The sequence below is a fragment of the Paramisgurnus dabryanus genome, chromosome 10 (genome assembly GCF_030506205.2).
Source record: "Paramisgurnus dabryanus chromosome 10, PD_genome_1.1, whole genome shotgun sequence".
In the NCBI taxonomy this organism is placed as follows: Eukaryota; Metazoa; Chordata; class Actinopteri; order Cypriniformes; family Cobitidae; genus Paramisgurnus; species Paramisgurnus dabryanus.
Genome location: NC_133346.1, coordinates 5,728,285 through 5,739,833, shown reverse-complemented (window position 1 = coordinate 5,739,833; position 11,549 = coordinate 5,728,285). Strand labels below are relative to the sequence as shown.

The 11,549-nt window shown below is 37.8% G+C and overlaps 1 protein-coding gene across 1 annotated transcript; it reads right to left on the bottom strand.

The window, feature by feature from the left end:
• Positions 1 to 4,145: 4,145 nt before the first annotated feature.
• LOC141282852 (trace amine-associated receptor 13c-like) lies at positions 4,146 to 5,114 on the bottom strand. The gene has a single exon (XM_073815929.1). It carries the CDS (start codon positions 5,112 to 5,114, stop codon positions 4,146 to 4,148), a length of 969 nt encoding a protein of 322 aa, XP_073672030.1.
• Between the last annotated feature and the right edge of the window lie 6,435 nt (positions 5,115 to 11,549).

The window sequence follows — 11,549 nt, the reverse complement described above, 5'->3', positions numbered from 1 at the left end:
GAGAGATGCGACAGAGTTGCGAAATTGCAGGCGCGGCTCGAAATGGCTGTTATTTCAAACAGCGTAACTTGTTTTAAACTAATCAGTTAATGGCTCGGTGGTCGTTGAAGAAAATGTTTAGTTTTCGCCATCCCTAATTTAATATTTAATCCTTGTCTGCTATATAAGTTCATTGTTTTTTTTTAAAGGCCGGTATGGCGGTATAGAAATTGATACCTTTGCTATTTTTAGATCCCGCGGTATACCATATTACCGTATTACCGCCCAAGCCTAGTGTATAATAAGAATATTAACGTGATCTGTAGCATATAATATAAGTGTACTCACCTAATCGCGGCGGGTCGCAGGAGTATTATTTCATAAGAACTTTTCTCTCAAGTAGATTTTTGCACGTGAGTTTTACTCAGACATGACCTGAATGAGCTGATGATGTCACATAACCGCCAAAATTAGATTATTAAACTGCTGCGCCGAAGGAATAACGTTCAAGTGATGAATAAACCTACAATACTGTTTACCTACTGTATAACCATCTTATTTATGCACCACAGAACGTCTAAAACTAAATATAAACGTATTGCTGCTGGAGACTTGCCATTGGCTGTTGTAATTGAATAAATAATGGGGTCAGTGTAAGAAAAGATTACAGGGGCTAATTTGGGGATGTTTTTATAAATATTATTTTGTTTCATGGTATTATGTTTTATATTATTACGTTTAATGTAATAATGCATTAAATTATCTGATTTAAATATTAAAGATATTTTTTTCAAGTTACCGTTTTGTAGATCAGTGGTTCCATTCTGGTAGCTAAATAGTGCTTTCGTTAGCTCCTCCCCTACCTGTTGCATTTTCAAAAGAGTGGCAGAAATGGAGTAGCCCATAGGCTACCGACAGCAAAGAAACGTATTCTATAGGCTAGATTTTTTTAAGACCTAGCCCTATGTCTATTTCTGACAGACTGTATGCAGTAAAGCCAAAGCACAATGAAAAAATACAACATGATATAAAAGGTTTACATAGGCCATTGTCCGGTTTCATATTTGTCAATCACCTTTTCAAAATACATTCGGGGCTCAAGCCCCGGGAAAATTCCCTGGCTGAAGCAACGAGGGGATAGACAGCCACAGGTAACTCGCTCACGCATCTCTCTCTCTCTCTCTCTCTCTCTCTCTCTCTCTCTCTCTCTCTCTCTCTCTCTCTCTCTCTCTCTCTCTCTCTCTCCCTCGGGTCCTTTCAGTTCTCTCTGTCTCGCTCTTTTAATAATGAATTTAAATAAATGTGATAATGAATTTAAATAAAAGCAATACAATGGCACTACTTTATTTTAAGCGGACCAAGTGCGAGCCTTAACTTAAGAAAATGGACGTCATTTTTACCCGTCTGTTAAAAAATTACACTGTAAACATTAATTACAGCTTTAACTTGGCAAATAACCAAGGTATAAGCGGGATAATCCATGGCTAGCCATGCATTAAAGGGTTTTAATGCACTTCGCAGAGGCAACCACCCTCCGCTACGCGTCGGGTGGTTCTTCGCCTCTACGTCGTGCATTAAAACCCTTTAATGCATGGCTAGCCGTGGATTAACCCTTACATAAAGACAAGCAACGTATTGAAACGTATCACAGCATCTGAAGTTTTCCAATTATCTCTCTTAAGAAACCAAGCGTGTTTTATACAGCGTGTATGAAAGGCACAGTAAATTTGACATCGTTTTCTCTTTTGCCTACTGTTTTAAGGATATTTCATTGTGTGATGGCATAAATGACATAATGAATAACAATACATTATAAATACTATTTGTGTACAGTTAATTAATAGTGTGCATATACAATATAAAAAGAGTATGCCACTTTAAAAGAACATTAGGATTTACGAATGTTTGATTGAATGTTTGTAGCCTTTAGTGGCAGCCTTATTTTGATATGTATTAAGCCTTAAGTCAATGTTAATCTTTACGTCAATGCAAAACCAGCATACCGTCATTATGATTCATATAAAAAAAGGGTGAGACAAAGTTGTAAGTTGGTGTGACCAATTGTGAAAGTTTGCTGGACTACTGTGACTAATGGAAAGAATGAGTCTAGAGCCCTGCTAAGCACGTCTGACATGTTTTCCTATTAGCTTTTTATCAGACTCTTAATAGATTCTGCCAACAAACCAGGATTTCTCAATGGCGTGATGCCAGGATTTAGTGAATTTGAAACAAAGTGTTTTATATACACATAATACGAGCATTCAGTTAGTCAATTTTTCCAAATTCAGCTTTTAATAGAACAATCATCAATTAGTTTCACTTCACTGCACGAGCGAGCAGAGCATTTGTGTCGCCCACGCACCACCACCTTGCGCAGCGCGTACAGTATAGTATGAATTGGTGAATGGATGAGTGATAATTTGACAGGATTGATTTTCTTGGCACGACATCATGATGCGCTTTTCCTGTATTTTATATACAGATAATATAAAAACACATAAGAACCTTGCTTTGTGGATTGCGCGTGAATGTTTCTTTGAGATTAAAACATGAAACTGATCATGTTCTTCACATATATGTGTTCTGCACATTATAGTAGCCCAATGATAAGCGGCGGCTCTGTCAGTGATTACAAGATACGACTATAATGATATTTGAAAACATTACAAATTGTATTTTAACGATAACAATTAAGTACAGTGGAATGGACCAATTCTGATAAAAAAAATATAAAAAATAGGCTAAATTAAACGCTTCAAGTTGGAGGCCCTTTGATAGGTAGTCTTTCAACAGTCCTTGCTCTTTTGCTCTTTTGGTTATTTACTCCTATACTCACAGGATCAAGACAGAAATTATCCATCTAAGAAATCAATTACACTCTAAAAAATGTTTGGTTTCAATCCAGAAATTGTTTATAATTGAGCTAACAATGGGACAACCGAGCATTTTTTAGAGTATAAAGTATGCTCTGAAGGCCAATTACATTTGATATCCTTTGCTATTTAAAATGTGTACAGGTTCTTGAGGGTCCTGTTAATTCCTACAATATATGCTGCATCTATTTGTTTCCTTAGTTCGAAAGGAAGCAATCCCAGCATTATGGATGTGAAAAAAATAGACAGAGAATGCATTTATTGCTAATATATTGAACCATCTGTTTATGTTTTTGTAAACCCCTGATGATAGAGTCCAGACATCAAAACAATATCAGTCTATACTCATGTTTTCTATATAAGATGAGGGAAACATGCATGCACGTTATGGGGGCACAAACCAGATGCAATAATACCCTGCAAAAAATGAAATGATGGCTCTCAAAAGAGCATTTAATTTTTATTTTATTTTTTATATGTGCATTAATGAAGAAGAAGCAAAGTTATGGACGTGACCTTGCTGAAATTTTCACTTGAATATAAAACTACTTTAAAACTTTGCATGGGTAATTAAACCACCAAATATTGACATCTCAAATCTCAGTATAGTAAAAACTAGTGATGCACCGATGTATCGGCCGCCGATATTTATCGGCCGATTTTTGATGAATTTGAAACCATCGGCATATCGGCAATAGCACGAGAAAGGCCGATACCGATTGTTTATTAATTAACTGCATAAAGAAATCCATTATATGTAAAAAATGAGTTAATGTTGTTAATAAAATAAATGCTGAATAGTGAAAACCACCTTTTAAGGTTGTCATGCTGTCTTATTATATTTGTTTTAGCTTAATTTGTGCCTCTCTTATTATGTTGGTCAGTTGAATGTTAATTAGATCCAATCAGTGTTCAGTAAAAAATATTTGATGCAGAAATAAACTAGCTAATAGACCAACTGTATAGTATTGTATACAAGTGTTTAATATCGGCATCGGTATCGGCCAGAAGTTGTCTGTTTAAATCGGTATCGGTATTGGCCCAAAAAAATCCTATCGGTGCATCCCTAGTAAAAACTGTGGATGAAAACATTTCATAATAAGGTTGACATTTGCATGTAATTGCCCTAATAAATGCAATGCTTTACCACTGAACAATACATTTATTTGTAATATGGCAAACTGTTACACTGCCAAAATGTGTAATATTTTGTGTTGTTCCCCATCATTGACCGATTCAAACAATGTTTGTAAATCCCTTAATTATTATTATAATGAACAAGACCAATAGAAGTTATGCTGCCTTAAAAATTTTGTATAGATTTAGGATGTGCTTAACTGACGTTTTAAACCAGGGGTAAAATATTGCATAGATGAGAGGATTCAGACCTGAATTAATATACAACATCCATAACATAAAATAAGCTATAGCAGAAGTCATGCTTGTGTTTGGTGTTAGAGTTAAACTATAATAGGGAATCCAGCAAAACAGATAAACCGTCACAATGATTCCTAATGTCAGAGCGGCTTTGCTCTCAGATTTCCTCCTCACTGAACCTTCTGTTAGATGTTTTCCACTCCTCATCAGAGAGTTTATAACTTTCACTTGCTGATGTGCAACATAGAAGATTCTCAAATATAAAGTTATAATGATGGTACAAGGAAGCAGGAAAGATAGGAACAGGTCAATGATGGTCAAGGCAAAAATAATCATAAATGTACATTCTCCATAACATGTATATTTTCTTTGTGAAGTAGTTATAACAATTGAAATGTTATAAGCTGAAGAGTAGAACCAGGAAACACAGATAATAATTATTGTTCTAGTCATCGTTATTTTCTGTGGGTACAGCAGAGGGTGACACACAGCCACATAACGGTCAACAGCTATTAAAACTAAATTACTCAGAGATGTATTGAGAAGCAATCCCGTGATTATTAAAAACAGTCTACAGATAGTGTCTCCAAAGTACCAACATGTTTCAATCAACCTAATTGCCTCCAAGGGCATGACAATGAGTCCTACGAACAGGTCGGTCACAGCCAGAGAAAGAATGAGCATGTTGGTTGGAGTGTGAAGCTTCTTGAAGTGAGAGATGGAGATGATCACCAGCAGATTCAGAAACACAGTCCATACTGACAGCAATGAAAAAAACACATACATGATATTGTATTCATGTGTGGAGCGTTTTGTCTTGATGCATGATGAGTTAATGGCAGGAAAGCAGTATTGAGTCTCATGATCTTCTGGCTCATAGTCCATGAGTAAAGTCTCATCCTGATAGGAGTTTGATCGTGTCGTGTGTCGTCGTGTTTTGTTTGTTTTGTCTAAGTTCGTCTACGTTTCAATTACTACCATGTTCAAGAGTATCTACATCGGGAAAATGCTGTGGATTATGTTGATCATTTTTATCACCCACGATTTCAAGTGTACAGCGCTATACCGGGATGGATACAACAGCAACAAATTGACCTACTCACGCCATGAACTCCTCTCTCTTCGGGACTTCGGGACTTGGCCTAACACCTTTGGATGTAATTCCAGCTGACATTCTGTATAAACCACGGAAACGAGGAAAGCGAGGAGGTGTACGCACCAGGCTACGACGGCGGCCTTTCAATCCCCCCTCCCTTCAGTTGTGATGGCTAATGTACAATCTCTCCGTAACAAGATGGACATCTTACATGCTAAATGCCGAGTGGAGAAATCTTTTAGGGATGCCTGTATCATCGCGCTGTCTGAGACATGGCTAAACGACTCCGTTCCAGATGAAGAAGTTAGTTTGGATAACTTCACCATCATCCGAGCGGACCGCACGAGTGATTCCGGTAAGGAGAGGGGCGGAGGGGTCTGTGTTTATATAAACAATCGGTGGTGCAATAATATCAAGATTCATGGAAGCGTCTGTACACCCGAGTGCGAAATTCTGACTCTTTCACTTCGCCCATACTATCTCCCTCGAGAATTTTCAACGCTCGCTATCAGCTGTGTTTATATTCCGCCGGGCGTCAACATCAATACGCCGGCTGAACTTGTAGCCCAGAATGCACATGCTATGATGAATAGGTACCCTGATGCCCCGGTGTTTATCATGGGGGATTTTAACAGCTGCAGGCTGGATGGCGTTCTCCCATCCTTTAAACAGTATGTGAACTCTCCTACAAGGAAACATAGGGTGTTGGATTTGTGCTATGGGAACATAAACAATGCGTATACTGCTAGCGTGCAGCCTCCATTAGGCTCCGCGGACCACAATGTTGTCTTTTTGCTTCCACAATATAGACAACTGCTGAAGAGGGAAAAACCAGCCCAATACAATGTCACACAGTGGTCAGAGGACGCAATTGCGCAACTCCAGGGGTCGTTTGCATGCACAGACTGGAGCATTTTTGATGGCGACCTGGATATAAAAACTGAGACAATAACTGATTATATAAAGTTTTGTGTGACAACTACCATTCCAGTGAAAACTGTAAAAAAATATCCCAACTCTAGACCATGGATGACCAATCAGATACAACTCAAACTTAAGGAGAAACAACGAGCATTTAAGCACAAAGACTGGTTATCATTGAGAGACATTAATCGCTCTGTAAAAAATGAAATCAAAAAGGCAAAACTTGCTTACAAGGACAAATTGGAACAGGATTTCAGCAGAATGAACACCAGACAGGCCTTTCAAAAAGTGAAAACACTCACTGGAACCACCTCGAAAGCCACCATGTCTACACCCGCTGATCTCAACTCGTTTACCAATAACTTAAACATTTTCTATGCCAGGTTTGACACCCTTAACTGCACCACTGAATGTGAAAATCTTCTCAGGAGTTTACCCATCCCTGAGGAGCCAAACTCTGTCCCCCTAACAGTGGGAGATGTCTACCAGCAGCTCAGGAGGTGCAAGACTGGTAAGGCCCCTGGCCCGGATGGGATCACCGGCAGGCTACTTAAGAACTGTGCCCTGGAGCTTTCTCCTGTTCTTTATCTACTCTTCACAGAGTCACTACTAACAGCGACAGTCCCTACCCTCTGGAAAACAGCCACCATTGTTCCTGTTCCCAAGAAACCACGCCCATCTGAGCTGAATCATTACAGACCAGTAGCACTTACTTCTATAATAGCAAAATGTCTTGAGAAACTGGTACTGAATATAATTCTGCCGGTCGTCTGCCCACAGCTGGATCCTTACCAGTTTGCATACAAGGCCAAAATGGGAACAGAGGATGCTGTTGCATGTCTTCTTCATACTATTCTTCAACATATGGACTCCTCTAGCCACTATGCCAGGATTCTATTGATAGACTTTAGCTCCGCATTCAACACGATTCAACGCCACATCATGATCACTAAACTTAACAATCTCCGTGTACCACCTTCATTCATTTGCTGGATTCACAATTTTCTTAGTGACAGATTACAGGCAGTAAGGGTGGGTAACATAACATCATCTACTATTACTGTCAATACTGGAGCCCCTCAGGGCTGTGTCCTCAGCCCCTTTTTATACACATTGTATACTAACGACTGCTGTAGCCCTTTCCATATGACAAAATATTTCAAATATTCCGATGACACAGCCATACTTGCTCTCCTTACTGGTACCGAATCAGCTGATGCATATCATCAATCTGTTGCCTATTTTACTCAGTGGTGTATAAACAATCATCTCCATCTCAACGTCATGAAGACAAAGGAAATTATTATTGACACACGGAAAAAAATTCTCACCCCTCACTGCCCAATCTCCATCAATGGTCAGTTTGTAGAAATTGTCAGCAATTTCAGATATCTTGGAGTTAACTTGGACAACAAACTTAATTTTGACTATCACATCACGGACATTCAGAGACGCTGTCAACAAAGACTATTTGTCATCCGTAAACTCAGGACTCTCTCAGTTAAACCACATCTTCTGCTTCTTTTGTACAGAAGCATCATTGAACCAATCCTTCTGTACTGTGCCATTTGCTATTATACTATGCTTTCTCTCACCAACAGAAATAAGCTCCTTAGAATCACCAACACTTCCTCAAAAATAATTGGTCTCACTACTCCAAACTTGTCAGTTCTAATTGACACTGCTATCATTCGTAGAGCACGTACCATAATACAAAATCCTAGTCACCCTCTCAATTCATGTTTTACTCTCCTTCCTTCAGGCCGTAGATACAGACAGCTACCATACAAAAAAACGCGTCTGGGAAAAAGTTTTGTTCCTGTAGCCATAAAAGCTCTTAATTCATGAAATGTGTAACCTCTTGGTGTTATATGTGTGTATTATTTGTTGAATGTGATGGGTACAATCTGTGAAAACAAATTTCCTCTAACGGGGACAATAAAGAATGAATCTGAATCTGAATCTCCTTACTGTTCTGTCATTTATACATCTTCAGGATCAGAGTTACTAACCCATTCACCTCCCACTCTGATGCAACATTGTGGATATTATTTGTACCTTTTTTACATTTTCCTTTTTAGATGTTTGTATATTATGACCTCAGATGCAAAACCCTCTAAGTGTGTTTTCCTGTGAATGAGCATTTTTTTATTAGACTCTTAATTGATTCTGCCTACACATCAGTATTTCTGAATGGCCTGAGGCCGGGATTAAGTGAATTTGACACAAAAGTATTTGATAAACATATAATTTGTGCCGAGAGCATTTATATAAAATTAGGTTTAGCAGGTTTTGCATCTGATCTTTTCAAATCTACCTAGAGCTGATACTCCCTATACGCAAGGTACGTAAGCTGCGTAGGGCCTCGAACCACTAAAGAGCCCTCTCGCTCTTAATTTCGTGTGGGGTGTGATATCATTGGGCCACGATAGCCATTCGAAAGCATAACAAGCAATTTGATTTCACAATACTTTGATTTCATTTGTCAGTCGGTTTGTGAAAAAGTTAAGCCAATGGTGGCGGACTCTCCAGGGGATGAAAAAACCCCTAGGAGAAAAACCGTCCTGGCTAGTCCAGGGGGAAACTCCTAGGAGGAGAAAACCCCTGAGAGAGATACATATATATATATATAAATATCATTGGGGTATGTGAACGGGTAAGCAGATTACAGTAAACTGGTTCCGCCGGTAGTCGTTGGTGAGGCATCGCCTGGGCATCACGTTGAAGGACGGTTAGTAGATCAGTGGTGTGATGTCCTCGGGGTTGAGGATGAGACAGGGAGAGAGATACAGAACTTTATTAGCGTAGGGGCTGTTTACATGTAATGCAAGTGTCATACAGTATTGTGGTTTAAATCAGCTCGTTTCCAGACAGGCTAACTATAGGGGAATAAGTATATTACCCAGATGAGTTATGTGAATGCTTTGTTCTGGACAAACTAACTATTGCGGGATAAGTACATTTACTGGAGATTTTATGTGAATGCTTTGTTAAAGAAGAATGTCTTAAGTTTATCCACAGAAAGGTCCTTGGGTGTTGAGTCACAATCCAGCTATACTGAGGTCTGTGGGTGGGGTTTAGGGATACAACAAACAATTATTTTGATAATCGATTAAAGGTGGGGTGCATGATCTCTGAAAGCCAATGTTGACATTTGAAATCACCTAAACAACATGCCCCTACCCCAATAGAATCTGGACCTTCTTTTGATAGACCCACGCCACACATACGCAACCCAGGCAACAATATCAGTTAGTAGACACCTCCTTACTGCTTATTGGCTGCAAGTGTGTTTAGCTAGTCGTCCCGACTCCCTTTTCCAAAGTGTTTTTTAACAATCGTGCACCCCGCCTTTAATCTATCGATTATTGGAACAATTAATCAACTAATCATTGATTATTTTGATGACTAATCAGTACATTTTGAATGATTATTTAGCTTTTTAAATTGGTTAAAACATTTTCTTCTAAAACAGACTATAAGACCTAAAAGTGTTACTATAATGTAACACAATAAATATAAACACTATTTATTATCAGTCCAATGTTCTAACTTACCTCCATGGTTGGCGATGTAACTTGATATATACATCTTGAACCACTTTTCCCTTTTACTCATCGGGGCTGAGCATGAGTACTAGCCGGTGTACATCGCTGATTGTTAAACTTTGGTAGATCTTGCAGGCATTGTGTGTGAAACAGCACCATGATTCATATCTTCCTCGCTTCATATCTCGGAACTTTAGGCTGGCAAACCTTTCTGAGTCTGGAACATAATGGCTCATTTTCTATTTCTAATCATAATTTTTTATGCTTATTGTCTTATACATGTCAATCTAATATAAATGAATTTCTTAATTACGTGAGAGCAATGAGGCAGGATTTTGATCTTACAAATAAAAATTGGCCTCCTAGTAAGAAAGGTAACATGGGCTGATTCGTCCTAGACACAGTAAGAATATCTTTGCTCGTTTTGACCTTTTGGTTACTGACATGATCAAGACAGAAATTAACCATTTGAGAAATCAATTACAGTAAACTCTGAAGGCCAATTATATTTGTTATGCTTTGCTATTCAAAATGTGTGCAGGGTCTTGAGGGTCCTGTTAACACATAAATGCTGTATTTAATCCACCAAAGCAACATTAAAAGTGTTAAACAAACTCACACGCAAGTAGATTGACAGACTGATGCAATAGTTGCTCTTCATGCAGGTCAGTGTCATGTCTTGCACGTTCATGTGAGAAATGTTCAGTTAGCCAAAAATAATTTATGCACATACAAATAACTCATCATAACTAAGTTGATTCATTATTTTATAAGACATTTTATAGAATGCTATCATCATTTTGCCTGAGTAGTAAGTGTGCATGTTTGCTTGTTTTATCTATACATTCAACTGTAATGTTGATTCTGATGGATTTAAGACATCAAATTTGAGAACTTATGTTTTTTTTTAGAATACACTTTTTCACATGTATCATATAATTTATATAGTTGGCCTGCAGTTTCCATAAACATTTACGCGGTTGGCAGATGCTTTTATCCAAAGTAACTTACAGTGCATTACAAGGTACATTATACATTATTATCAGTATGTGTGTTCCCTTAGTTCGAACCGAGGAATCCCAGCGGATGTGACATTTGTAGTTAAAACTTGAAATATAAATTCACAGAGAATGCCTTTATTAACAATATATTAAACATTTACTATTTAAAACGTTATATTTCCCTAAATCCCTGATGATTGAGTCCAGACATCAGAAAAATATCAGTCTATACTCATGTTTTCTATTTTAGAGGGAAACATGCATGCGTTCTGGATGTGACAAAAAAAAACTAACACTACCTTTTTGGTAGAAATAATTCATAAAACATAATTCTGTGAAATTGTGCATAAAAGGCACAAACTTCAAAGAACATTACATGTTTAGTTTATTAAAATTATTATATGTGCATTAATGAGGGAGAAGCAACGTTATGGATTTGACAATTCAAAAATTTACATGTAGCTATGGAAAATGCTTTAAAATCTGTAACAGAGACTTTGCTTGTGTAATAAAAACACGAAATATTGACATCTAAGATTTCAGTATGGTCAAAGCTTTGCGATAAAATCTTTACTTTTCATAATAAGGTTTACATTTGTATGGGAGTGCCCATTCCATGACCTTATATATAGATAATGCAATGCAAATGTAAGTGTAATATCTTGTGTTGAGCCCCATCATTGACTGATTCGAACAATCCTAGTAAATCCCGAACCGTAATTTTTATTATAAAGAACAAGACCAATAGCAG

Coding starts and splice junctions, on each gene's coding strand:
- LOC141282852 (XM_073815929.1), bottom strand. CDS start 5,114: ATGGACTATGAGCCAGAAGATCATGAGACTCAATACTGCTTTCCTGCC.